Source organism: Pipistrellus kuhlii, unplaced genomic scaffold (assembly GCF_014108245.1).
Source record: "Pipistrellus kuhlii isolate mPipKuh1 unplaced genomic scaffold, mPipKuh1.p scaffold_m20_p_3, whole genome shotgun sequence".
Lineage (NCBI taxonomy): Eukaryota > Metazoa > Chordata > Mammalia > Chiroptera > Vespertilionidae > Pipistrellus > Pipistrellus kuhlii.
In genome coordinates, this window is record NW_023425529.1 from 161,704,351 (window position 1) to 161,731,999 (window position 27,649).

The window sequence follows — 27,649 nt, forward strand, 5'->3', positions numbered from 1 at the left end:
ACAGCAAGGTGGACAGGTGGGCAAGCCCCACCATACGGAGTCTCCACACTGACACTGGGCTGTGCCCCCATAGCTCAGTCAGTTATCTCTGTGGGCCCAAAGGTGGCACCGCAGGCCAGAGGGAACCAATGAGTGAGCATGAAGAGCATGCGCCTAACAATGAGATGTTTGTTCGGGGGGTCAAATGTGAAAGGAAGGAGTAGCTAGTTTAGAAGTGGGACACATGAGACAGGGATCTCAGTCTGTGTTTGTTGGGATCAGAGGGTGCTGGCCCTGGGGAATTGCAAGGGGCCTGCACTTGCCCGGAGGCTCAGGGGACACCCCCAATTTGCAGCATCCATCCAGGCTGTGGTGGGCTGGGGTACGGGGGCTTCAGGGAGGTGGAAGGGCAGCTTCCTGAGCTGTTCCTAGGCCAGTGGTCCTCAGGCCAGGCCTATGTCCAGGGAAAGTATGAGTGTCCACACACATGGTCTATCCTCGCCACTGCCGACTGAGCAGGGAGCCACCTCATGTGTCCCCAGGGTGCATGTTCAGGGCCACCTAGGGGCTACTCTCAGGACAGCACTGGGGTTTCAGCAGCTTTCAAGGGAGTGGCAGGGGACAGTGTCCAGATGGGTGTGTGAACACTTCTCCCTACCCCCACCCGCCAGGAAATGTTGAAATACAGCAAGAGCTGTGAGGGGGCCGAGGACCTGCAGGAGGCGCTGAGCTCCATCCTGGGCATCCTCAAGGCCGTGAATGACTCCATGCACCTCATCGCCATCACAGGCTATGACGTAAGTACCGCTGAGGCTGCCCCTGCCTTCTCCCCCTCCTGCTTGGAGGTGCTAGTGAGCCTGTTTGGTGGGGGATCTGCCAGGCAGCGGCTAAGGCCGGCCCACAGCTAGTGCAGAGCTGTGCCCTTTGATGATCATGGATATCACCCGGTGTGACTCAGGGCTCTGGGGAGGGTCTGCATGGGGGCTCAACAACGTGTCAAGAAAATCAGGAAGTGTTCACCCTTAAAGGTACATCTCTGAAAACCTCTTCATTCCTGGTCTTTTTCTGGGGTCAGCATCACTCGGGGAACATGTATGAATCTGTTTTCTGGGCTGATAATGTGCAGTGTTCAAGGTACATCTCGACTTTCTCCTCTGTATGCCCATATCAGACCAGCCTATGAAAGTGTTTAGCTTCCTGTCAGTCTCTTCAGCACCCATTCTTGGTTTCTTTTCATTCATAGACTGTTTTTAGAGCAGTTTTAGGTTCACAGCCAAATTGAGAGGAAGGTGCAGAGATTTTCCATGTGCCCCCTGTTCCCCTACACACAGCCTCCCTTGTTATCAAGATCCCTACCAGCGTGGGGCATTTGTTACAATCAGTGGACCCACAGGGACACATCACGGACACCCAGGGCCCATCCTGTACATCAGGGTTCACTCTTGGTTTTGCTCACTGTGGGTTTGCACACATGGATAATGACACGTGTCCACCCTGGAAGTCACCTTATGGACCAGTCTCACTGCCATACCCATCCCCTGTGCTCTGCCTGTTCACCCCTCCGTCCTCCCCCCACAAAGCTCATCTGTTTACTGTCTCCATAGTTCTGCCTTTTTCTGAATGTGATACAGTTGGAATGCAGCCTCCCTAGATGGGCTTCTTCCTTCCACCCAGCAACAGGCTTTTAAAGGCCCCCTCCCACTTCCCCCACGTTTGTTTCTGGGTTTTAAATGCTCCTGGTGTTGCCCCTCGTCCCAGGGGAACCTGAGTGACCTGGGGAAGCTGCTGATGCAGGGCTCCTTCAGCGTCTGGACGGACCACAAGAAGGGCCACGCCAAGGTGAAGGACCTGGCCAGGTTCAAGCCCATGCAGCGGCACCTGTTCCTGCACGAGAAGGCCGTGCTCTTCTGCAAGAAGCGGGAGGAGAACGGGGAAGGGTACGAGAAGGCCCCGTCCTACAGCTACAAGCAGTCCTTAAACGTGAGTGAGGCCCGTTCCCAGCAGCCGCAGACCTCCCCGGCGCCGGCCCTCTGCGGAAGGATCGGGGGCCCGCTCCAGGCCGTAACTGAGCCGCGGCCGTGACGTCCACCTTCTGGCGCGCGCGTCTCTTATCTTTGGATGCGGGCGCGCGCGGGATCTCTGGCATCCTCAGCCCCCGTCTCAAAACTAACGACCGTCTCCTGTGTTGTGCTCTCAGATGACAGCGGTCGGCATAACGGAGAACGTGAAAGGTGACGTGAAGAAGTTTGAGATCTGGTACAACGCCAGGGAGGAAGTTTACATCATACAGGTAGGAAATGGGGATCTTCCTCTCTCCGGCCCGGCGTTAGGGGCTCCTCGGGTCTCATGAGGATTGCCAATGAAAGGCTTCCAGGGAGAGCTGGTGTCCAGAATCCTCCATGATGTTTTAGTTCCTGGAGCAGCCCGGAGCACCATTGTTCATCTGGAGACGCTGCCTGGATTGTCTTTTTTTTTTTTTTTTTTTTTTAATAAGATATTTTTATTGATTTTTTACAGAGAGAAAGGGAGAGGGATAGAGAGTTAGAAACATTGATGAGAGAGGAACATTGATCAGCTTCCTCCTGCACATCCCTACCGGGGATGTGCTCCCAACCAATGTACATGCCCTTCACCGGAATCGAACCTGGGACCTTTCAGTCCGCAGGCCGACGCTCTATCCACTGAGCCAAACCGGTTTCTGCAGCCTGGGCCGACTTTAACCTGCGCTGAATCCCGGCACGGTGCAGGGGCACACTGCAGGTCAAGGGGTCGGAGGTGTCCTTCCAGAAGAAGGAGCTGAGGCTGCCATAGCTCTGGCACAGGTGTGCCTGGACATGCAGGGAGCACAGCCAGCCTTGCCGTACTTACATGCAGGTCCGGGTTCTCCTGGCGCATTCGGGAGCCCACACCAGAACCCGGGTGCCCCAGGAGGGGGTCAGCCAGCACAGGATGTGCCCCTCCTACTTGCCTTCAGAATTCTGACCCCACCCACCCCGCCCGTGATGGCTTGGGCCCAGGGCCCTGTGGCAACCCCGTATTGCACAGGGCTTAGTTGTCTAAACCCCAAGAACCCACACACCAGTGCAGCCAGACCCGGGGGCCCTAGAGAGCTAAAGTGAGGGTGTGGGCCACCGCTCTGTCTTTCCACAGCTGCCCACCTGGCACTACCCCCAGGTCCCCCACTGTGTTGAGCCACAGTTCATGCTCGTTGTGGTCTCCCTCCCCTGGAAGTTCAGAGTATACTTGTGAGATTTCAGACTCCGGCTTCCCTTGTCAGAGCCATTTCCCAAAGTCTTTACGCTGCAGAGCTTCCCCACTGAGTCAGCCTTCAGGGGCTGTGCCCTTTGCCTTATCGGATCATACCCTAAACTGGGGTGAAGTCCCGAAGTCAGGGGCCGCGCCACCGTTCCCTCCCTTCTCCTTCCTCACGTGCAATGCTCTCATTATCTAAGAGCATCCTCAGAAGTTTCAAGAGTAAAAGACCGAAGTGTGTGTGTGTGTGTGTGTGTGTGTGTGCGCGCGCGCGCGCGCTTCAGGAGCAGCAGACCTTACCTCCCGGCATTTCTTTTGGGGGTGTAGGCACCAACTCCTGAGATCAAAGCGGCGTGGGTGAACGAGATTCGCAAGGTGCTGACCAGCCAGCTGCAGGCGTGTCGAGGTAAGAATGTCTCCGGCCATTCTGTTCTCCTCCCTTTTGCTCCAGGGACATTTTTTAGAGCTGTTCCAAGCGAGCTCAGAATGCGTAGCTGTCTGAGGTCTCACGGCATTTAGAAAGAAAGGTGCCCGGGTCAGGTTCTCCCGCCATGCGAGGTGGTTTGTCTGTTTTCTCCCCACAGAAGCCAGCCAGCACAGGGCGCTGGAGCAGTCCCAGAGCCTGCCTCTGCCTGCATCGTCCAACACGAGGTGAGGGGCACAGACTTGACTTGGCCCTTGTCACCTGACTCTCTTGGTTATGGGGTTACTTTGCATTGGCCCAGGGCCCCCCTGGAGTCACAGGCCGGTGGGCTAGTCCCAGTGGGTCAGCTGCAAAGCTGTGTGCCTCTGGCCCCACTCCCAGTCAAGGCCAGGCCCTGACGGCCCTCTTGTCACTTTCTGTCTGTGGTTATCCCACAGGGTGGGAAGCCCATGACGTGGCTGTTCCAGGTAACAGTGCATCACCAGCCTTTTCCAGACAGTGGCCCCTCAGACCCAGCCAGGGCTGGCGGCTCAGAGCCACAACTCGCAGACGTCAGCATATTTCGGACACCAGCCTTCATGCTGGCTTTGTCGCACCCTTTCTGAAAGCCCTCATTTTTCCTTTGACATTTTATTCACTCTCTTATTTTTTAACATATTGTTCTTGTCTGTTATATAAGCCAACTCTAAGCAGGTATGGGGCAGGAGATGGTCTAAATGAATAATCCACAGAACAATGGTTTTAAAAGAAAAAGACACACACATACTCAAAAAAAAAAAAAAAAAAGACAAAACCACCTTCAGCTCAATGCTAGGAAGGTGGTTCTGTCCCCCTCTCGTTCCATTTGGGCTTTATCTAGAAACGCCTGGCCCCTCTGCAGTGGTGGCACACGTACTTTAAAGGCTGGATGGGAACTTAGGGATGTCCGGACACCTCCAATCCTCAGGGAGAGTTTTGAAAAACTAACCAGGCAACTGACAATTTCTTTCCCAATGTCTCTGACGTCCTTAGTCCTACGAAAGGGAATGCAAGAAACGTCAAAAAGTTGGAGGAAAGAAAAACTGACCCCCTGAGCCTGGAAGGATACGTGAGCTCGACGGCATTGCCAAAGCCCCCCGAAAAGGGCAAAGGTGGGTGTCTGGGGCGCCCCAGCCTGGGCGTCCTGCGAGCTGCAACGCAGGGGTCCACTAGAGGGCGTATCAGGGACACACGGCCACCTATGGGCCCAAGAAGCATTTGTAAGGAGTTCAGGGGTCCCCACCCACCCTGCAAAGAGCACTGGAACCTCCCAGAGGAGCCCCTCTTCCTCATGGTCAGTGTGCGCCCCAGTCCGGCAAACCCAGCCCCAGAGGTGAGCCCCAACCTGACCGGAAACATGCCCTCCCCAGGGCCCCCTGGGCGGTGGGCACACTCTGCACCATCCCTCTCTCTTCCTTTGTAGATGACACAGTCACTAGCTCTACCTCAGAAAGCTCTGCGCTTGCCAAGAAGCGCTTTACGCTGCAGGGCTTTGCTAACCTCAAAGGTCAGAAAGGTAAAAGGCACCCTCCGGAAACCGCTTCCTGGGCATGTCCCTGGCCACGGTGGCATGCCTCCCATCCATCGTGTGGTGACCATTCGTGAGGACGTTCTCGGGAAGGACATCTGCCTGCCTCATCCCCAGCGCAGCCACTCGGGAGCATTTTCCCACCGAGTCACTTTCCCGCCCATACTGGTGTGTCTGGCCCACGCAGCCCCGTGCTCTCTGGGGGGCCTTTTCTTGGAAAAGGTGGACGTGAACTTTCCCAAGGAGGGCTTGCTCACCGACAACTTGTCATTTGCTTTTTTGGCCCAACCCCTCCCAAGGCACCCTCCCTCTTCCTTTCTTCCTTCTTCGTGTGGGTCCCTGTGGCATTCACCTTTCTGGCTGAGGTTACTGTCTGTGCCAAAATGCCGAAGTGGTGCTGTCGGCTGCCTTCAGGGGGCCTTTGCTAGCGCCCGGGGCAGGTCAAGGATCCCTTGAAGGAGATCTCTAAAAACTCCACCACCTCAGAGAGCTCCTTGACGGTGAACTCTATGGGAGGGGGATACACCAGGATAGCTCAGAAGCAAGCCCCAAAGTTCCGGGCATACTCTTACAGGACTTCCCAGTAGACACTAAAAGCCAGTGTTGTCTAGTTTTCTTTTCATTGGCCCAGACGCTGGTCTAAAAAATTAGAGGGTTTTTTTTCCCCCCCAATTTATAAAATATTTTTAAGTTGGCCTCAACCTTAAAAAAAGAAAAGACAAATCCTAGCACTTTTCTAGAGTAGAAAGAATATGCAAAGCCCAGAAAATGTACCTGGAGCTCAGAAAATAAATCTAGAGAGGCCCCCCTAAAAGGATGATAGCGATGGCTAGAGTCCATGGCTCGCCCATCTCATCTCTCATTTCCCTCAGGGTCTCCCTGTAACTGTGGGATCCCTCAGCCAGCGTGGTTTTTGAATCAGTGAAAATTAGGCCATTCGCTGTTCATGTCTCATCCCAGCATGGATTCAGTGTCTCTCGTGACCTCCTCGGTGCTCTGCATGCAAATTCCTCACTCTCTCTCTCTCTCTCTCTCTCTCCTCTCTGTTATATTTTTGCCTCTTCCTCCTTCTGCAGCTTCTCCTACCAGTCCTGACAAAAAAGCTAAGCGACACGAAGTTAAGAGTGATCCAACGCCTTTTGGGTTACGAGGTAGAGTGGCTCAACCTTCTGGATGTAGCCTGCCTTCCATTTTCCCGTCCGGCTAGGGACGCTGTCTGTCTTGCCATTGCACGTCACCTGGAATGCAAAACGAAATAGGTGTCCACTAGCCAGAAGCAAACTCTTTGTTTTGTTCAAAAGCATGATGCTCTGGCCGGTGGTACTGTGATGATGTCACGCTTCTGGGTTGAATTCTTCACACTAGGCCTGCCCAAAATCGACAGGCTACTGACTCCTGGCTGGCGTTTGGGTTGGGCTTTATTACTCAGTAGCTTTATAAGCTGCAAGGCATCCCTGTCCACAGGCCCCTGCAGCACCAGCCACCCCTACTTTACCAGTGTGTCCCAGTGCTTCATGGTGGAAACTCAGAATGTAGAAGCCATGGGATCCCATTAGAACTCTCATTTCAAGGGAAGATGGCCAATCATACTGACAGACGGGGTCAAATTCTGTGTTGGAAATTGGGCCTTCTCCCTTTTCACCCTCATATTCCATGGGTAAAGCCCCCACACCCACACCCCCACCCCTGCCACCCAGTTTGAGGGTTTCAAGTTTTCAAAGAGGATTTCACTTTGCGAATCTTCCTGAGTTTTGCAAGCAATTGTGAAGGTTCCCTCCCGGGGAGTAGTGGCGGAGCTAGAATGCCCATACTTACTGCCAGAGAGCACCCCACCCGGAGGTCACCCAAGGCCCACTCTGGCCTCAAACCACACTCTGCACCCTGAGGACCCAGGCTGCAGCCCTCCTGCTGCCCCCGGGCATGACAGCCCAGAGGCCAGGCCCCTCTCCCACTGGGTGCACCAAGCTTGCCCCAGCTGCTCAGGAGAAGAGACCTTTCCATTGGGAATCTCCTGGGAGGGACTGTTTTCATCCCTTATATATTTTCTACCTAAGATCTGGAGACACCTGAGTCTTCCCCGCGGTGGTCTCAGGTTGTGTAGACGGCTAGCGTGAGGCAGGAGTGAGTGTGGTCTTGAGCTCAGCCCCGTGCAGCTCCAGTGCTGCTTTTACTGCTTTTTAGCCAGATTCTGCCACCTCTGCAAGCTCCTCTCCTCATCTGTAAAATGAAGACAAAGCCACCTTGCAGGGCCACAGTAGGTGTGTGTGGGAGTCCTGAGCACGGCACCTGGGGCTCAGCAGCCAGTGCCCCTCCTCCTCTTCCTCACCATTGACCACTTCCGTGCACAGCAGGTGACAATGAGCTCGATGAACTCTGGCCCTCCCCACTGGCTCTCTCGCAAATGCTTAAGTGCTCACTTCCTGGGAAGCTTCATCGGCCATTGTTTTCCTCACTATCAATACCTAGGACTGTTTTTACAGGAAGTAGACGTGACCGGATTCACGGTTACCGTGGCCCAAAGGTCCACCTGCAAAATCCCCAGCATCCTGGGAAGATCGGAGAGGGATGCCGTCCCGATCTGCGGTCGTTACACTGACACCTGACCACATGTGCTTGTCTTACACTTGGGGCCTGGGGCATAAGTGGGGTCTCACGCTTTCTGGCAACGCCCTGGTCACACTGTTTGCAGGCAGGGACGCTCCTGGATCCTGTTAAAGACGTTCCTCAGAGGCTCCTGGGGCGAGAGAGGAGAGGCCACAGGCCTGCGTGCTGCTGGGTGCCTAGAAAACCTTTTATCTGCAGGCACCAGGGGGCTGAGTTGCTCATAAGACAAACAACCAGGCTGCTCTCTAATGCGAAGGTGGACCCAAGGCCAGCTGGCCAGGCGGCACTGCCTTCTCTGTCCACAGGACATTCTTCATCTCCCTGTCCTCACTGTCCTCAGACTTCTGCTTCTGTTTTGCCAGAAACCCCACCCTATCTTTCGTGGGCGGACAGGAGGGAGGAAGTTGTTTGCAGCCAGGCCACCGGGCACTGAGATCCTCTCAGTGTGCCCTGCCCAGTGCTCTCCTTAGCTTCCCACGCTGGGTGACAACTCCAGACGTGCCTCCAGCAGGCAGGTCGGGTGGTTTGTAGCTGGGGACTCCCAGGCCCCAATTCCTGAACAGACACAAGCCCGGTAGTGACAGGAGCAGGGCCGTGCTCAGCACACCTCCCTTCACCCCAGCACCCGGCCTCAGGCAGGCAAAGCTCAGAGACTCTCAGCTCCTGCTGTGGAGGGTGGTTTCAGAGGAGCTCGGGGCTGCTGGCACTTGCTGGTTTCTTGGGCTCTGAGGACACTGGCAGATATGTGCTTTCTCCCTGAGATGCACTATTCTGTAGCTGATGGGGAACTCTGGGTCCCAGATCCCTTTGAGAGGAAAGCAAAGACGGTATTCGTTGCCTGTTTAGCACGAAGTTTTCATTGCCAAGCTTAAACCTTCTCAGCCCTGGGAACTGGCCGCCCCTTAGACAGCTTGCCCCTCTGCAGCCCTGACTTCATAAAGGGGAGCATGCGTTTTGCACTTGTCTGGCTGTGGCTGGTTCACACCCAGCGCCCTCTCCTTCTCAGGGAAAAGCATGCTTCCAGCCACCGTAAAGGTAACTTGGAACAGGGTGTGCTTAAGCCCAGATCTGACTAGCAGGCTGCTTATTTCCCAGATCCGCTTCTTCCTGTCCAAGATACCAGAGGGGTGTGGCTTCCGCTTGGTACTTTACTGCTGGCACTTACCCCATTTATTCAGAATCAAGAATTTATCACCTCCGGTCTCCCCAGAATGAACTTACTTCTGCATTCTCCCCTCCCCAAATGGGACGTGCAGTTGCTTCTCGTGGGGGACACATGGCAGTAGAGGTGCTGACGAAGGAAGAGATGTCATTTATAAAGTCCAGAAGAAAGCTCTCTTCCCCTTGTTTCCTGGCCAGTGGAGGTGGCGGAGAGCATGCGGGCTGGCTCTGCAGCCTGAAGGCCTGGGTTGGGATCCTGGCTTTGCCTCCGTGGCCTGCAAAGCTCAGACACCTGACAGGGTCAGTCCCATGAGGATCACAACCCTCTTCCCTCACACGTCGGGGGCTTAGGAGTGTGTCTGACACAGGGCGCTGTCAGGAACCTCACCGTTTGTGTGGGGTTCCTGACCCAGGCTGGTGGGCATTGAGTGGTACAAAGATTCCTTGAAAATACCTTCCCTTCCATATGTTTGCTCCAACCCAGATGGGTGGCATCGGTCTAGCTGATGGTCTTCCAGGGTCCCTGTGCTCCCCTGGGGCGGGGCCCCAGCAGGCCAGAGGCCAAGTAGGGAGTGCTCTGCCTTCCTCTGGGAAGCCACAGGGCCTGCTGGGTAAGAGCTTATTCTCTCCCCTGATTGGCCTGGCAGTGAAGCAGGTGCTCTGAGCCCCGCCTCCCTGGACCATTGGCACAGTTGAGCAAGCAAGCATGGCAGGCATTTCGGGAGTCGGCAGCAGTCTTTATACGCTCCTGGGAAAGGGGCACACGCTCCACACCGGTGGCACATTTTGGAGGTTGCCGGGATTTCTGTAGATCATCTTCAGGCAGGCTTGTCATTGCGGGCAACCCTCACCGGAGCCTGTCTCTCTCTCAGGTTGGAGCAAAACATCTCACCCCTTGGAGGCCCCTGAGGACAATGACGGCTGGTCGAGCGCGGAAGAGCCGATCAATTCCTCAGATGCAGAGGAAGAAGGCGGAGTGGGCCCCAGGAAGCTGGTAAACTCCCCCCCCCCCCCCGCCCCGTACCCCCCTCAGGGAGGTCAGCCTGGTGCTGCTGGTCCCGGGAGCCCCAGAAGCGTGGTGGTCGGCAGCTCCCATGGCCACTGGGAGGGATGCTCAGGTGCCAGGGCTCCCTGTCACTGGATGGCCTCTGGGGCTGGTGTTCAGCACCCGGAGCAGAAGCAGAGGGTTTTGCATGCCTTCCTCCCCAGGCTCCCGGGAAGTACACCGTGGTGGCGGACGACGAGAAGGGGAGCCCCAGCGCGCTTGCTGTGAGGAGTGGCGACGTGGTGGAGGTGGTCGAGGAGGGCGAGGAGGGCCTTTGGTAAGATGCCCCACCATGCCAAAACCGGTTTGGCCCAGTGGATAGATCATCGGCCTGTAGACTGAGGGGTCCCGGGTTCGATTCTGGTCAAGGGCATGTACCTTGGTTGCAGGCACCATCCCTGGTGGGTGGGGTGTAGGAGGCAGCTGGTTGATGTATCGCTCTCATCGGTGTTTCTAGCTCTCTAACCTTCTCCCTTCCTCTCTGTGAAAAATCAATAGAATATATTAAAAAAAAAAAAAAAAAAGAAAGGAAGGAAGGAAGGAAGGAAGGAAGGAAAGAGAGAGAGAGAGAGAGAGGGGGGGGGAGGGAGGGAGGGAGGGAGGGAGGGAGGGAGGAAGAAAGGAAGAAAAAAGATGCCCCACCATGTGCTTCCCCTCGGGCCACTCGGGGCACGCAGGCTGGCGCCCCTGACCGGCCCGTGCCCCTCCTTGCAGGTATGTCAGGAACCTGACCTCCAGCAAGGAGGGCTGGGTGCCTGCCACCAGCCTGTCCACGCTCCTCGGCAAGTCCAGCTCGGCACAGTGCTTGAGCAGCTCAGGTAAGACCCCCCGTTCCACGCTGGCTGTGCCCTGAGCCCACTGGGTGCCACCACCTCGAGCCTGTGCACCAAGAAGGAGGGGCCGGCGTGTGCACGGACGGAGCCGAAGCCCTTCTCGCCTGGTTTTCCCGCAGAGTCCAGCGCAGGGTCCGCTCCGCTGAGCAACTCCTCCAGCTGCAGCGAGAGCTGCGGCGCCCCCCTCTCTGACCTGCAGGGGTAGCACCCGCCGGGCCCCCCGTTGCAGGAGGCCAGCCTGCGGCGAACCTCTAAGTTTTCCTTTGCTTGGGCTTGCCTAGTTTGGTGAGGGGCCGGTGCTCTAAGACGCCCTGGACCAGGAGGACCCTGACAAGACCCGAACGAGGAGCCGCCCGCTGCCCACAGAGCCTCACAGTGCGGGACGCGGGGACACGCAGAGGAGAGGTTCAGGAAGAGTCTGCCTCCAGCCTCCATGCCGGGATCCCCTCCCAGGGCACAGACACCCAGCTTCCTCGGAAAATGGGAAAGTCTGGGGTGGAGGGCCCCCCACTCCGGCCTCCGCCAGGCAGCCAGGGAGGAGCCGGTCCCAACCACTCTGCTTTGGTTTCTGACACTCCTGGTCTGGTGCTCTCACAGGGACGTGCACGCTATGGGACTGCCTCCAAAAGACGTCACTGATTCACTGACCCAACAGCTTGGAGAGAGAGAGGGTGGGAGGGGGGTGCGGGAGACTCTTTTGTCTTTTACAGATTTTTTTTTTAAAGCAGGGACGAATGCCTCGACCATTTCTTCGTGGCACTTTGGCCTCTAATCTTTACCAAGAATCACTGTGTTTACATGAGATGACAATTTGATACTGCATTTGATACAAAACTATTTTTTTGTTACTGGGGTTTACATTGCAGCACGTTGTTCATGCCGCCGAATGGTTTGGGGGGGGGGGGGGACTCTCTCGTGGAAATTGACTGCAGTCTCCGAAGGCCACCTGGTGACAGGTGAACGGAAATACGTCCCTTGATAAAAAAAAAAAATCAGGCAGCATTTCTACACACGAAAGCAGTTAGAAACCAAGGAGATGGCTTTACCTGTGTAGTTCCTTTTCGGAAGGAAATTTAAACCATCATTTAAAATATTAACCTTCTTTTCTACAAAAAAAAAAAAAAAAAAAAAGTGGGGACTCTTAATTTTTTTTTTTAACAAGCTTCACTGAATTAGGATTTTTAAATTGTTTTTAAAGAATAAATAAAGATGCATTTTTGCAGGGTATCTATCATCTGAACCAACGATGTCATACGCAGCTTAGTGCAAACCTGAGCTCCACTCTCCTCTGCCTCTTTCCAACCTCCTCCACCTGCACTCGGAGTAAAATCGCCCTGCGTGCACTGTATAAAACCACCCCAAGTATAGAAATGCAGAGGTGCAGAGCTTATTTTACTCCAATCAATGCAGAACTGGAAAGAAAGCTCTTCTGTTTCACCTTTTGTGTGTGTGTGTTTCAGAAACAAATTCTGTTCTTTGGAAACACTCTCTGCCTCCGGCCGGGGCAGGTATTTTTATATGTGTGTATATATGTTGATGTGTGTACATATGTATCCAATGTAAGGGATGTATTTATAGTCTCCATGCTGCTGGACATTGTCACTTTACAGCCCTGCCACAGCGAGGCCCACGGGCTTCCTCCCCACCGCCATCGGCAAGGCCTCCACCAGCCAGGCCGCCCGGAGTGTGGTAATAAAACAGTCAATGTGCAAGACCTGGCAGCTTTTCTTCTGGTGTATAAATTATCTGACAGGAAAAAATAAATGATGTGTCTCATAATTTAATTAATATATTGATTGTCCGGACACCGTTCCTGCCATCTCAGCCTGGGACTGCCCACCATTTTTTTGTGATTGCTTTCCTCATAAAGGCACTTTAAAAACCTCATGTCTTAGCCACTGTTTTGTGTTTCATTCTGCTGATGTAAATGACATTTGAACACCTGGGTTCTTTATTATATGGATGGAGTTTGAATAAACATCAGCCACTCTTGCTGTCTGCCTTCGTCTGTCAAGGCGCAGAAGCCCTCAGGCTGCGTGCCCAGCGCTGCAGGGCTGGTTTTCTCATCTTTCACAGGTTGGCAAGCACGTGTTCAAACAGAAACGGGGCAGGCCGGGAGCATGTTCCATACACTTTGTCAGAGAAGTGGTGAAGATAGAATAACATCAAGCTTATTGTGTATATCAACAATGTAAAGGTAACAAAAGCCATGTAAGATGACCATCCCAGAACAAGAATACGTTTGATATCTTTTGAACCAGAAAGTTAGAGAGGAAAGAAGGGTTGTTGATCCGGTAGAAAAAGAATAGGGTACAGAAAAGGAAAATCATGATGAACAGGAACGCAAAAGATGATGGAAGGAATCAGTCCAAATATCTCTCAGTCGCAACAAATGTGACGATGCTACACTGACCTGTGAAAGGGTATCAAATTGGATATAACAACTGCTAAGAGAGACCATAAAACAAAGTTAGGCAAAGGTTGAAAATCAAAGAGAGAAAAAAGACGTAGCAGACAAACTATAACCAAAAGGAGGCTGGGATAGCAATGTTGATAACACATGAAATGCAATTTAGGACTCGGTAAGCATATAACAATTATGCTCAAAATATGGAGGGCAAACATCAGCAGTCAAGGGTGAAAATGTAATTATCTCTCACAGGTATTAATGTCCATTTGTCCCTAAAAGTATAAAAAAATATGTATTATTTTTCCAACACACATGAAATACACACAAAATTTTACAAAACAATGAAAAGACAATTTTAAAGGTTAGCAAAGAAATGTCATTGGAAATTCTGATATCTATAGGACTACAGAATTATGCATATGAGTGCTCATCAGTGCAGCTAAAGCATAGCTTAGAGTGGCATTGATAGCCCAGTTGCATTTAATTTTTTTACACGACAAAATTATTGAGTTTACCATTTAAAGAAGCTAAAAGTAATACCAATATAACTCAAAGGTAGTATAAAGGAGGAATTAGTACAATTCAGAGAAGAAAAATAATAAAAATTAAAACAAATCAGTAAAATAAAAACCTTGTTCCTTGAAAAATAATAAAATACAGCAAATGATAAAAAATAAAAAAATAAAAACTGAAAAACTTCACAACAAATAAAGGCTTTAAAATGAGAGAACCATCCTAGCTGGTTTGGCTCAGTGAATAGAGCGTTGGCCTACAGACTGAAGGGTCCCAGGTTCGATTCTGGTCAAGGGCACATGCCTGGGTTGTGGACTCAATTTCCAATGGTGGGGGGAGGAAGGAGTGCAGGAGGCAGCCAGTTTGTAGCCAATGATTCTCGTCATTGACGTTTCTACAATATCTCTCTCTCCTTCTCCCTTTCTCTTTGAAATCAATAAAAACGTGTTTGTTTGTTTTAAATGTCATAGGTGATCAATAAAACATCACCTCTAAGGACTAATTCTTCCTGTTGGCGAGTAGGGCTGGGACCCGGCCAGAAATAAGCAGTGCTGGTGTCCCCAGTCTCTACTCATGCACAGAAAGGCTATGACTTCCACAGAAGTTAGTTGCCCTAGCTGTGCCCGGGGACCAGAAGGAAAGGGAGGGACAAGACCTGGATGCCAGGGGCAGAAGGATGCCATCTGTAGCTGAAACAGAGTTGGGGGCCCAAATAGGGGCAAATGCCCCTTTCTGGGGGCTTCTCCACCGGACTCTCTAGCTCCCCTAAGAAACCAAGCCTCCGCCAAAACCGGTTTGGCTCAGTGGATAGAGCATCGGCCTGCGGACTGCAAGGATTCTGGTCAAAGGCATATACCTTGATTTCGGGCACATCCCCAGTGGGAGGTGTGCAAGAGGCAGCTGATCAATGTCTCTCTCTCTCATCAATGTTTTTAATTCTCTATCCCTCTCTCTTCTTCTCTGTAAAAAAAATCAATAAAATATATATTAAAAAAAGAAAAAGAAAAGAAACCAAGCCTCCGAGATGAGGAGAGTCCATCCGTCTCCTCTGTGGCTCTCTTAAAAACATTAACATTTACACTCAAAACATGCTCTCCTTTTACTAGTGTGATTACTGCGGGCTGTGGTTTTTCACTGCAGTTTAAATCGGTTTTCCCAGCTGCAGTGATAGATCCTATGGGCTTCGAAATCCTAAACTGCCCTGGAGATGCTTGTGCCAGATGCATATCCAAACACCCACATTTCAAAGAACACACATCTGCTTCAAAGACTCAGCCCTGCTCCCTGGGCCCGGATTCCTGGACCTGGCGTCCTGGGCTCAGGCCCCGTCCTTCTGTTCCTGATCCCCCCTCCAGCAGGCCTTTGGCACCGAGGCGCCGAGGGCTTGGGAAGCCAGGTCTCCCTCCCCCCTCCCTCTGGGCCATTTGAGAACTTTGCTCGCCTCCCCCACCAGAATGTCAACAGACAGGGAGGGACACCATGGACATTGCCACGTCTACCCAGTCCCATGGGCTGGCCCTCCTCTGCCTTCTGCTGGGTCTGCAGGGGTCTCAGGCTGCAGGTATGTTGGGTGCTGGAGAGGGTGGATGGAGGTTTCGCTATGGACCTTGTGAGGGCAGCCCAGCTGTTGGCAGCCCAGCCTCCCAAACCTCGCCTGTTTACAGGGGCATTCCTGCTCACAGGAGCATTCGCTGGCTCTGCGTGATCTGCCCTCCTCCCAGACAGCAAACAGCTCCCAGGTGCTTGCTGGCTGTTGGCGGAAAGAATGCTGTCGATGGCACAGGCTTGGGCAGAATTATTTTTCAGAGATTTTTAGGAACCTGTGGTGCTTTGCTGGTCCCCGGTGGCACAACTCCGGATGTGCAGTGAGACAGGAGCACATAATTTGGGGGATTGTGGGGGAGGAGGGTGCTTCCCTCTTACTCTGATTTCCTGGGCTTTCCATTGGCAAACGCCAGGGCCGGCGTGGGGATGCCGGGTTACACTGCTCCTCCACCAGGGCTGTGACTGTGGCCACCCTCCTGACCCTCAAGGGTGTTGAGAGGCCTGAGTTGGAAGATGGGGAGACACGGGGACACACTATGCTCTGTCCTCGTTATGACTTCACAGAACTGAGTGGCGGCCCTGGTGGAAACAAGGCACCTACACTGTCCTCTAAAACCTGGTCCCTGTCGCTCTTCAAATCCCCAGTCAGATCTCACAGTGGGAAGCTAGCCGGGGATCCCAGCAGTGGTCGCCAGCCCTGGTGACCGCCGGTGCCCAAACGAGACCGTGTCATGCTCCAGCAAAATTCGGGGCTGCCCATGTCCTTTCTTAGGTCAGGAAAATAGTGACAGGTGGTGGGTAGCATTCATCTCCCTGGTGCTAGTTTGTCTTTCCCAAATTCTCTACAGCAGCCATGTATTCCTTTGTCAGACTGGACTCCGGTTCTCTGAGAGCTTTTTGGTGTCCAGTTGCTCCCCTCCATGGGGATAATTCAGCCCTGGTTAACTCATCCCAGGAGTCTTTGTTCTTTGATTTACCCTCAAATTCTTCCAAACCTGGTAGATTCCCTAGGAATACAGACAGGTGAAATGCTACTTTTAAAGAAGATGTGGTCTCTCTCAGCCTGGTGGGCACTTCCTCTTCTCCCCTGTTCCCACATTCTATAACCTTCCCACTTCTTTGGAAGCCTTGGCCTCTCCAAAGCGGGTCTTGGTTCATCTCACCTCTGGGACTCTTAGTGGAAGGTGAGGGATTTTCCTTCACGTGTGTGATCCTGAAGGGAGAGAGAGTTGGTGGTGGCAAAGCAGAAAAAGGGTTTTGATGAGTTAGTTGTGAGGAGAGATTGGACCACATTGGGATGTCACCTGAGTTCCAGAGGAGCTAGGAGGACAGGCCCAGCGTGCAGCAAACAGGACCAGTGGGCTTTCAATGGAGACAAGAGACGCCCTGCCCCTCTTCACCAGTCACCCCCTGACCCGCCCCTGTGGCCCCGTAGGACCTTCCTCCCCCATAGGATCCGCCAACGCATCCATGCAGCAGCTCTTGATGAAATGCTCTAGGTGCCAGGACACAGCAAATTTTTGTTACAGAAGTTACACGTGTTGATCATATACATTTTGGAACAGAATAGCTGTGGATCCCCAAGGTTAATTTATGTACATCCTTTCAATAAATGATATTTCTTCATATGTAAATTTTTACTTGTAAAAATTATACAGTAGGTATTGTTTTATTATCTTCTTTTTCACTTAATACCACATCTCCTTAAGCATTCTACTTCCTGGCGGCATGGGATGCCATCATCTGGTTGTTTCAGCTGATGACTACCGTGTTTCCCCGAAAATAAGACATCCTCTGAAAATAAGACCTACTTACAGGTTTCCTTCTGAGTGAAATATAAGGCATCCCCCCGAAAATAAGCACCCAACTAGGCTAAACATGAGAGATTTGGTCCACTGATTATGAAAGAAATGGAGTCACAAGAAATTCACCAGGAAATTCAGGAATTGGATTGTTATGATGATGTTCCAGAAGATGATGACATGATTGTCATTGAATAAATGAGTAAATTCTTGATACTGTAGGATTCACAGTTTGTCTGGTTTGTGTTGACAACTACCGTACTACCATACCATATACAAGAAATAAATTTCCTTTATTTTCATTTAACAATAAATGTGTACTGTATTCTTCTTCATGGAAAAATAAGACATCCCCTGAAAATAAGACCTAGCGCATCTTTGGGAGCAAAAATTAATATAAGACACTGTCTTATTTTCGGGGAAACAGGGTAGCCATAGCTCTCCTGTGGCTAGGTTTTCGTGCATGCCTCTGAGTATGGCCTTAGGATACATTCCTAGAAGTGAGAGGACCAGGTCAGAAGGCACAAGTGTGTTAAATTATAATCTAATAAACATATTGCCTCATCCTCGTAGATAAAATTTGTCACCAGCCAGCCATGAAAAAGCACTCCTGTTTAAAATTCAGCCAGGCCTGGACACAGGAATCCTTTGACTCCGGTTACTGAGTGGGAGGAGACCAGCGTGGATGTTTCTGGGCCATCTTGGCACGGCTGGTTGTCAATGTTTCACGGAGCTCCCACTTTTCAGTCTTCATCACCCAGGAGGAAGCCCAAAGCGTGCTGCACAGGCAAAGGCGTGCCAACTCGTTCCTGGAGGAGCTGAGGCCGGGCTCCCTGGAGAGAGAGTGCAAGGAGGAGCAGTGTTCCTATGAGGAGGCCAGGGAGATCTTCAGGAACACAGAGAGGCTGGTGAGTTCCCCCTCTTGGGGGCGCCCTCTGCACCACCAGGTAGATATGTGAGCCAAGTACTGCTTCAGGCAGGGGTTACTCCATGTTTTGGAGAACAACTCTCTTCAGTCTGTGACTGAGAGTGCCACATGCCCAGGTGAACACACAGGGGAACACACAGGCAGCTCCAGCATGCACAGCCCCTCCATGTCTGGGTCACTTTTCCTCCTAAGAATGACTTCACTTTCTTCAGTCACAGCTCCTGCAGTGCTCCATACCTCCCTGGTGTGTCCAAGGACATCCTCCTCTCCGCCACACCATGCATCCTCAAAGTTGTATCCAAAAATATGGTTTGAAAAGCACACCTGCTGTGTGTCCCTTGTCTGTCTGGTCCCCTGGGGCTGCCCCTGCTGCTCAGCGATGCTGCTGACAGAGCAGACGTCTGAGACGGTGGCCTGGGCAAGCCTCTCCTGCCACGCCGCCCGTGAGCACCTCTTCAGAGAAACTTGTGTGAGGACACACCACGGCTTTCCCCCTGCCCTTGGTCCATGCGATGGAGTGCTCTTCATTTCTGTTTTCGTTTTCTAAAGGCGTGTATTTAAAATACATCACATCTCTTTGAAACACTTCCGTAGGCGTGAGGGTCCGGGTCTGATGAGCTAAGACCACACCTCACACTCACAGGACGTGCCTTTCCCTCACAGGACACACACCTCACCTGACAATCACAAGGTGCTTTACCTCTACTCAGAGGCATCCAGTTCACACTCACAGGGCACCTCACACCCACCAGGAAGCCAGGCTGTTTGAGACAGAGGCTGACATGACCCTTTCTGTGCAGGCTGGAAATCGTCTTACGTTGTGGCTGTGAACCAGTTCGTTTTTCAAAGCAGTTGCAATAGTTTTCATCTTGTTTTACTCTCATAGCAACCCTGAGAGCTAAAATTCAGTTGGCCGAAAGATTCCTCAGGACGTCGGTGTTGTTGATGGGGCCCTTAGCAGTTCCTAGAATGCCTTTATACCCATTACCTGCCTTCTCCCCAGGTCAGCCCCTGTGTGTGGATCATCAGAGGAAGGAAATAGAGGCTCAGAGTGCATATGTGTGTTGGGCCAGGTTCACAACTCGAACATTGCAGAGCTGGGGCTAGTTGGGGTTGAAACTCGGATATTTTGACTTGGAGAGGAAATTTGTGACCTCTGGTGACCTTCATCATCTAGGGTGGGGTAGAATCTTTCCCTTCAGATGATCCCACCTCATCTCCAGAGGAGAGCCTGGCTTCCAGAGCCCATGACAAAGGGCCCCCCCAGGCAGAAGCCCCAGCCCACCCTTACCCGCCCAGTTCATCAGCTCCTTGCACGGATTCCATAAATGTTTGCTTCTGGAGAACATATGTCTCATGAAGCTTCCTCTTTGTTTCCTCAGACACAGTTCTGGACTTCTTACAACGGTGAGTAGGTCAATGGCCCATGTATGTCCCACCCTAAAGCTCTTCTCCTCAACATACTAACACAGACTCACTCCACAGATGGGGACCAATGTGCCTCAAGTCCATGCCAGAATGGAGGCTCCTGTGAGGACCAGCTCCAGTCCTACATCTGCTTCTGCCCTGAAGGCTTCGAGGGCCGGAACTGTGAGACAAGTGAGAAGTCCCTTAGCTCCCAGGGGGAGGCTGGTGAGCATGGGCAGGCCCTCAGCTCGGGTGGGACATTGGTGTAGGTGACTCTGAAGGCTTCTGTCAACCTGAGAGCCTTGGCTTTGGAGTTCTCAGGTGCCAATTCTTAAGTTTGATGGCCCCCTTTCTGGGAAATATAAACCCTTGGGCTCCCAGCACTGGGAAATTCTGATACATCTGGAAAGGGCACAGGTGAGATTCACTACATCACTGCCCAGCTTCCATATATCCTGCCAACCAAGGAAGATGGGACCTGACCTTCCCTACTTGCTGTTACAAAGGTATGAGATTTAAAATATATATATTTTTTATTAATTTTTTACAGAGAGGAAGAGAGAGGGATAGAGAGTTAGAAACATCGATGAGAGAGAATCATCAATCAGCTGCCTCTTACACACTCCCTACTAGGGATATGCCCGCAACCAAGGTACATGCCCTTGACCGGAATCGAACCTGGGACCTTTCAGTCAGCAGGCCGATGTTCTATTCACTGAGCCAAACCAGTTTCGGCTGAAATTTTTTTTTTTTCACCTTTCATATATTAAAGTATTGCAAAGTTCAGTGGTCTCCCAGACCATTCTCAAGTTCAATAATCTGCTTGGAAGGACCCAGAAAACTCACTTAAAACTTATATATTCACAGTTACAGTTTATTATAGCAAAAATATGCAGACTAAAATCAGCAAAGGGACCAGGTGTAAACTTCCAGTTGTCCTTTCCCCGGGCAATTATAGGGACAGTCTTTCATTCTCCGAGGCTGAGGGTGACAAGACGTACAGAGCATCACCAACCCAGGAAGCCTCAGTGTCCAGAGATTTTACTGAGCTCAGTCACTTAGACATGGCTGACCACCCGAATGGCCGACCTCTGTCTCCAGCCCCTCCAGAGGTTGAGCTGAGATCCTGTGGCCCAAAGCCCCGTGTGAATAACATTGTTAGACCATCCCATGTGAGTCGAGGGACCCAGGGCAAGAACACGCTTTTCAGGCAGATTAAATGAAGTGTCCAACTGAATCAGGGTGGAGAGCGCACCACCTGGGGGATGAGGTAAAAGGCCAGGCTTCTTTTGGGGTGTGAACATTCTGATCCCTTCCGGGCCACAGCCAACATCTGCTCTAAGCAGAACAGAGCCCAGAGAGAGTGAAGGAAAGAGGCTTGCTGCCGGTTACATGGGTCCAGAGAGCCTTAGTGTCTGCCTGGCCTTCGGTGCTCAGCAGCCCTGGTGGGAATTCGCTTCCAGGACCAACTTTCCCCTTGGGAGTCCTGCATTTGCACAGCAAGACAACTGTTTCCTGCGGTTCTTCAGAGTCAGGTCAACATTCCTCTTGTCTGCCTCTTGGGACCAGTGGTCCCTGGGCATCAGGGCCTAGCTGTAGAGCCATCTCATTTCTCTGACCTTGTCCTGGCAGGTCTCTGACTTAGTTTGGCCCTTGTCCTGTCCTCAGGTGACTTTTACTTTTCCCGCCAGCTGCTGGGAGGGGCAATAACGTGGAGACCACCACATGCTAGTTCTGTGTCCCCACTAGTCAGGCGGCTCAGACATGGGCGAGCACCCAAACACCAGGCCCCACCCCTCTGGGTCAATCTGCAGAGTTGGGTAGTGCCAGGCCCAGTCTTTGTAGTTGGCAGCTGAGCTCCACCTTCGTGCAGAACGCTGCCCCTGGCCCAAGGCGGGGTGGCAACCAGGGCTGGCTTTCCCTGACCAGCAGGGGCCCCTCGCGGGCTGTCTCCTTCTGTATTCAGACAAGGACAGCCTGCTGGTCTGTGAGAATGACAATGGAGGCTGTGACCAGTACTGCAGCAACCACGTGGAGGCCAAGCGCTCCTGCCGGTGTCACGAGGGGTACGCACTCCAGAGTGACGAGGTGTCCTGCACACCCACAGGTAACAGGCTCTCAGGGGATCCGCTCCAAGGGTTGTGTGCTGTTCCACTTTCAGATGAGAAGGTGTGGCCTACCGTTAAGTCAACATCTACTACCTGCCTGCTGATTGTTGCGGAGGCAGGGAGGAGAATGAGGGTGGAGGTGGCTCCCCTGACCCAAGGGCAGGCCAAGGCAACAGGGGGCAGGACAGAACCCTGAGAGCCACTCCCTAATTGGCTTTGGACGCCCTGCCCACCTCAGGTGGGTCCACAAGAGCAGAGCAAAGCCACCCCCTTCACCCCCACCCCGCTTCCAGTCCCTCTGGCAGGAATCTACGCTGCCACACCCAACGGTGACGAGTGACTACACAGCACAATTCTAGATTCCACATTCTTTTTAAAGGAAAGCACTTGTAGGAAAGTGGGAAATTTCTTCAAGCCAACCTCACACTAATGGGACTGCAATTCCAAAGGCTGAGGCACCCCAAGCCCTGTGTCTCTTCGGAGGTCCATGTCCTCAGCATGGCCAAAGCAGCCTGCAATTCAGCTGCCACCTCTAAACACATTCTTTTCTGGCCCAAGGACTTTATTGAGGTAGACCAAGCACTAAGGGTGAGGTCAACATAGCAGCCCAGTTGTTGGAGAAGCTGGGTGGCCTTAAGACAAAATAGCATTCATCTTTTAGGAAATTCAAGGAGCACTCATCTCCCCCAACCCCCACCCCCACATACACACACAAAAAAAAAATTAGCAGAACTCAAGTTCAAGAAGGAGGGCCCTCTGTTCCTGTAAAACCAGCCCCTGCCCCTTCTCACCCAGCAGCTCCCACAAAAGGCCTCCCTGCACCCAGAAGCTTCCCACAGCCCCAGGCAGGAGCCAGAGGCGGAGCGACTGCCTGCAGAGCCCTCTTCTCACCAGCACGTTCCTCCCTCGTAAACCCCACATCTTGCTGACTTTTGTTTTATACAGTTGAATATCCCTGTGGAAAGATACCTGTCCTGGAAAAGAGAAATGACAGCCAACGGCAAGGCCGAATTGTGGGTGGCAACGTGTGTCCCAGAGGGGAGTGTCCCTGGCAGGTAAGTGACCCTGGGGCCCTCACAGGGAAAGCGGACAGGTCAGCCTCAGGGATCACACCCCAGTTCCCTGCTCATGGCAGTGCTTCAGGGGGGTTCCTCTTCATTCCACACCCTGTGCTGACCACAGCCTCCATTCATCTCAGATATCAGTGCTCCCGGCCGCACCTCTGTCAGCTGACGCCTCTCAGGGCTTCATCACGGGCTGCTAGCCTCACTCCCCCACCTTTATTAAAAATATATTTTATTGATTTTTTTTTTTTTTACAGATAGAAAGGGAGAGGGATAGAGAGTTAGAAACATCGATGAGAGAGAAACATCCATCAGCTGCCTCTTGCACACCCCCTACTGGGGACGTGCCCACAATCAAGGTACATGCCCTTGACCAGAATCAAACCTGGGACCTTTCAGTCTGCAGAGTGACGCTCTATCCACTGAGCCAAACCGGTTTTGGCCTCACTCCCCTTTTACATCTGAGGAAACTGAGGCCCTCCAACTAATAAATGGCAAAGGCAGGATTTGAGCCCAGCTCTCTCACCTTCCAAGCTGCACCTACTATCTGCCTCTGGAAGCTAAAATTGTCTTTTTGGTATGTCAGATATTGTGGGTGGTTGTTTTTTTTTAATTTTATTTTATATATTTTAATTACCATCCCTCCAGCCCCTCCTCTTTGGCAACCATCAGCTTTTTCTCTCTATCTATGGTTTTGTTTCTGTTTTGTTTTGTTTATCTATTTGTTTAGTTTTCTTAGACTTCACACACATGAGATCATACAGTACGATCTTTTATCTATAACAAAGTCCTCCCCCAGGCCTAGAGGCTACCCATCCACCTCCACCCCCCACCCGCCCACATGTGGTCAGGTCTGGGGGCTGTGGCCCCTCCAGGCCCTCTCTGAGCAAGGCTGCCTCTGAGCCTGGTCCCAGTTGGAAATGCAGAGTCTCAGGCCAAAGGCCTCCTGGGCCAGCACCTGCATTTCAGTGGCTCCTCTTCACCCTTTCATTCTGGGATCCCCGTGTTCAACAGCCACGAATTTTTAGAAATAAAAGTAAATGAATGAGAACCTTGTAAAGGAAATTGGAGAAGCGCCAGTCGTTCTCGGCCTGACTTCGGGCTCAGGGAAGCTCCAATCCTCTCATTTCCCAGAAACCTGGCCCTTCCAGACCAGCCTCAGAAGTTGCACCCACCTGGCCGCCCCTGCTCCATCCCATCTCCCACAGCAGCTGGGGCCCTGGTGGGGCTTCCGCTCCTGGGCTTTGCAGAACCCTGTTTTGTTTTGTTTTTTTGTGGTTCAATAATTTGGAATGATCTGAGTTGGGCACATCCAAGTAGGACTGAAGTGTTCAGCAGGGTCCCTGGAATTGGGTGTCAAAGCTGCTCAGAGATAGAGACAGAGCTGGCAGGTGTGGATCTCTGTGAATTCACAGTGGGGAGCCCTTAGAGGGACTTGCTGGGGTGGCTGCAGCAGGCACTGCTTCCCACCACACGCTCCCTGTGCCGAACACCACCAAGACCTGGCTTCTCAATACTGTTCAACCCCCCCCAATCCCACCTGAGAGGTAGGTGCAACTCTCACCCAGTGCAGGTGAGGAAACTGAGGCTCAGTAAGAGCAGCAACTTTCTCACGTCAGAGTGAGAACTGGGCCTGGGAGACCCAGATCCACTTTGTGACCACCACCCCAGCTGCAGCCACAGATTCGCCATCAGTCAGGGCAGGGTTAGATGCTCAGGGGTCTGCAACCGTAGGGTGCCCGTCCTGAGCTCAAAGCTTGAAGGTCGCTCTTTTCATCCATTGTGGGACCATCTTACTGTGTTTCTTTGTCTGAGGGGCCCAAAAGTTGCCAGTTTGGAGGAGACAGGCTCCTCCCCTGCACCCTTTGTCCTGCTCTCCACAAGTCGGGACTTTAAGCTTCAGACTGTCAGGCCCCATTTCCAGTCTCTTTCCTCCATGGTTGATCCGACTTCTCAATACCACGGTGACAAAACCACAGATACAGAGAAAAAACAGACCAGGACCCTGCTCAGGAAGATCCGCCTCACCCTCAGCGGGGCCTCCTCTGGCCTTGTAATTCCTCACGGTCCGCAGGCCCAAACTCGGACTCCTTTCCCACCCATCGTGGGAGAATCCTGTAGGGAAAATGTCTCCACCCAGGATCCATTCGAGGACACGCTCAGCACCCTCTGTGCTTTTAGGAAGAAAAAGAGGACAGAAAACATGTATTGAAGCACCTACTGTGTGCCTACAACTGTGCTCGGTGCTTCCCCCTGGCACGTCCTCTGGGAGCACAGCAGTTGGCCTGGTCTTTGCCAGTCAGCAGGCAGGTCAAGCTTGGATGACAGGACGGGGTGGCGCCCAGAGGGGTCCCGCACCAGCATCCCCATTGCCAGGGCGGGGTCTGTGAGCTCTCCCTTCCCTCAGCTGGATGGGGAGCAGCCTGCTGGACAGAAACTAGAACAGCTTTGCCCAGAAAGGGCTCTGAGGGGGCTTCCCAGGGTTTCAGAAATGTTGCTCTACAGACAAACCCTCCTATAAACACAGCCCATCCCGGAGGGGGCAGGGGAAGTGGGTCTCCAGGAAGAGCATCCCAAGGACCATAAGGTGACCGTCCAACATCTGTTGTGCCCTCGACAGACTGCGCTGATGCTGGACAAGAAGCTGCTGTGTGGGGGCACCCTGATTGACACCACCTGGGTGGTCTCTGCAGCCCACTGTTTCGACAGCGTCAAGAGCCTGGAGAACCTGACGGCGGTCGTGGGTAGGTTTTGTTTTCATCTCCTTCTGACGGGCGGCCGGTTCTTGAGTGAAAACAACTTGGGGCTAAGATTCGGGGCATCAATCCTCCAACTTCCATAACCAGATGAACTTCTCTAAGAAGAGAAGCGGACAACATCTGGACACACCCCGAGGCCCACAAGGAGTCACTGTGGCCACCATCCCCCTCAGCCTTTTTTCACCCCAAATAAAGACATGGGGGTGGGGGGTGCTGTACCCACCTGTCTTGCTTGAGCCAAGAGCCCTGAGGGGGATGCAGCCACCCAGGGCTCTAGGGGCCACCATGAGGGGAGAGGCTCTGCTTGGTAGAATTATGGGATACTGAGACCCCCCAGGGAGGGCCAGGCCCTGTCTGGAATAGGGGAATCAGGCAGCCCTCACCACCTACCCACAGCTGCCTGGCCCAGCACCCTTCCTCATGCCTCCAGCACCCCAGATTCCAGATTCGCCCCCAATTCACGTTTTGCATGGAGCCCAAGGGAGGCCACCCAGACCAGCTCGGGGTTGGACGCAGGGCCCCTCCTGCCCCCAAAGGGTCCTTCCTTCCCTCGGGCTGCAGGAGGAGGGGTATAAGGGGTGCTGGTCTCCCCACAGGTGACCACGACCTGAGTGAGGAGGACGGCAGTGAGCAGGAAAGGCAAGTCGTTCAGATCATCACCCCTAACAAGTACATCAAACGCAAGACGAACCACGACATCGCCCTGGTCCGCCTGAGCAGGCCGGTGGCCTTCACGGACTACGTGGTGCCCCTCTGTCTGCCTGAGAAGGCCTTCTCCGAGAGGACGCTGGCCTTCATCCGCTTCTCCACCGTGAGCGGCTGGGGCCAGCTCCTGTACAGGGGCGCCACGGCCCTGGAGCTCATGACCATTGACGTGCCCCGGCTGATGACCCAGGACTGCCTGGAGCAGTCGAAGAGGAGGGCGAACGCCCTGGAGGTCACGGAGAACATGTTCTGTGCTGGCTACCTCGACGGGAGCAAGGACGCCTGCTACGGGGACAGCGGGGGGCCCCACGCCACCAAATTCCAGGGCACGTGGTATCTGACGGGCGTTGTCAGCTGGGGTGTGGAGTGTGCAGCCGAGGGCCAATTCGGGGTGTATACCAGGGTCTCCCAGTACACAGAGTGGCTCCACAGGCTCATGAGCGCAGATACACACTCAGAAGGCTTTCTCCGAGCCCCGCTCCCCTAGTCCCTCAGGGTCAGCCCTGGGAATAACGCTGCTGTGGCTTCGGTTGTCCTGGCTTCAAATCCTGTAAATCCTTCTGCCCTTATTGGGGTGGGGAGAAGGAGAGGGAGGAGAGAAACAGAGAGACTCAGAGAGAGGGACAGAGAAGAAAAGAGAGAGAGAATGAGAGAGAGAGAATGAGAGAGAGAGAGAGAGAGAGAGAGAGAGAGAGAGAGAGAGAGAGACTGAGAAGTGGGGAGAGAGGAAGGAAGGGGAGAGATTCTAAGGAGATGGAGAGAGGGACTGAGAGATTCCCAGAGACAGACTGAGTGATTAGAAAGATGAGAGACGCGGGGCAGTGGGGAAGGAAGCTCTGCTGTGGCGGACGGGGCACCGTAACCTGCACTCATCAGCGAATCTCTGCTCTGTCTCACTGCAGACCCGGCAGAGGGGTGCGTGGTTCACTCAGTGACAAGTGCTACTTTCTCTGTCTTTCCGCTTTCACTGTTTCCTCCAGTATACAAGTATTTCTTCTCAGTGTCCAATAAATTGGAAGCATCATCCATTCGCTCCGTGGATACCCTTCCAGATTTGTCCTGCAAATGTATCTTTTCCTATGGCACAGGCTACTTAAAAGGCTCCACATACTGTTTGCCACCTGTTCTCCCCACGAGCAACAAACCACTGACTCTTCCCTGCCATTCGTGGGTTGTCTATGTTCATTTCACTGAGACCCTGGTGTGTACCACCAAGCTGTGGGTAACATCCCAGAAATGGACCTTGTATGTGGAGGCTGGTTTTTTTAAACCGCCTCTCTGTGGATTTTGGAGAGGCTGTGGTTGCCAAAATCCTATACAACTGGGTGTTTGCTTCCCACCAAGGCCATAGTTGATGGCGGTCCTCAAAGACTGTCCCTGCGAACACCTGCCTGAGAACCATCAGGGCCGCTCCACAAAGTGCACACTCCCACGTCCTGCCCAGGCCAGTGGGATCCGAGGGGGATGGGACCTGCTGAGGTACATTTTTATCAAGTGCCTCCGGTGATTATGGGCACACTACATCCAGGGCCACACAGGTCACGAGTAGGGAAGAATAAGACAA

The 27,649-nt window shown here is 52.8% G+C and overlaps 2 protein-coding genes across 14 annotated transcripts in view; both read left to right on the forward strand.

Moving 5' to 3' along the window:
• MCF2L (MCF.2 cell line derived transforming sequence like) overlaps nt 1-12,731 on the forward strand; it is a 184,655-nt gene extending 171,924 nt beyond the window's left edge. For 6 of the 11 annotated variants that reach the window (XM_036457221.2, XM_036457224.2, XM_036457230.2 and 3 more), the window contains 12 exons: nt 651-776; nt 1,738-1,959; nt 2,177-2,269; nt 3,559-3,637; nt 3,816-3,882; nt 4,667-4,785; nt 5,097-5,189; nt 6,278-6,352; nt 9,839-9,960; nt 10,176-10,288; nt 10,726-10,829; nt 10,964-12,731. In XM_036457221.2, the coding sequence (XP_036313114.1) occupies nt 651-776; nt 1,738-1,959; nt 2,177-2,269; nt 3,559-3,637; nt 3,816-3,882; nt 4,667-4,785; nt 5,097-5,189; nt 6,278-6,352; nt 9,839-9,960; nt 10,176-10,288; nt 10,726-10,829; nt 10,964-11,049 (1,299 nt within the window). In that variant the 3' untranslated portion in view covers nt 11,050-12,731. The remainder of the gene's footprint in view (nt 1-650; nt 777-1,737; nt 1,960-2,176; nt 2,270-3,558; nt 3,638-3,815; nt 3,883-4,666; nt 4,786-5,096; nt 5,190-6,277; nt 6,353-9,838; nt 9,961-10,175; nt 10,289-10,725; nt 10,830-10,963) is intronic. The other 5 variants (XM_045588797.1, XM_036457231.2, XR_006742985.1 and 2 more) reach the window with 4 other exon arrangements.
• Nucleotides 12,732-15,194: 2,463 nt separating this feature from the next.
• F7 (coagulation factor VII) lies at nt 15,195-26,737 on the forward strand. Of its 3 annotated transcripts, none has more exons than XM_045588800.1 (8): nt 15,195-15,328; nt 17,862-18,025; nt 19,428-19,449; nt 19,528-19,641; nt 21,395-21,556; nt 22,503-22,612; nt 25,242-25,365; nt 25,977-26,737. In XM_045588800.1, exons 1-8 carry the CDS (start codon nt 15,247-15,249, stop codon nt 26,570-26,572), a joined length of 1,374 nt encoding a protein of 457 aa, XP_045444756.1. In that variant the 5' UTR covers nt 15,195-15,246; the 3' UTR covers nt 26,573-26,737. The 3 variants fall into 3 exon arrangements, with proteins under 3 accessions (XP_045444756.1, XP_045444757.1, XP_045444758.1); XM_045588801.1 differs by having other exon boundaries at nt 17,862-18,022; nt 19,425-19,449; XM_045588802.1 differs by having other exon boundaries at nt 17,862-18,022; nt 19,425-19,449; nt 21,416-21,556.
• The last annotated feature ends 912 nt before the right edge of the window (nt 26,738-27,649 follow it).

What these genes read in the sequence shown, in the direction of transcription:
- F7 (XM_045588800.1), top strand. Translation starts at nt 15,247, where the DNA reads ATGGACATTGCCACGTCTACCCAGTCCCATGGGCTGGCCCTCCTCTGC. An exon ending in GGAACACAGAGAGGCTGGTG is followed by an intron (nt 18,026 to 19,427) that starts AGTTCCCCCTCT and finishes TTTCCTCAGACA; the next exon opens with CAGTTCTGGACTTCTTACAA. An exon ending in GGTGTCCTGCACACCCACAG is followed by an intron (nt 21,557 to 22,502) that starts GTAACAGGCTCT and finishes TGTTTTATACAG; the next exon opens with TTGAATATCCCTGTGGAAAG.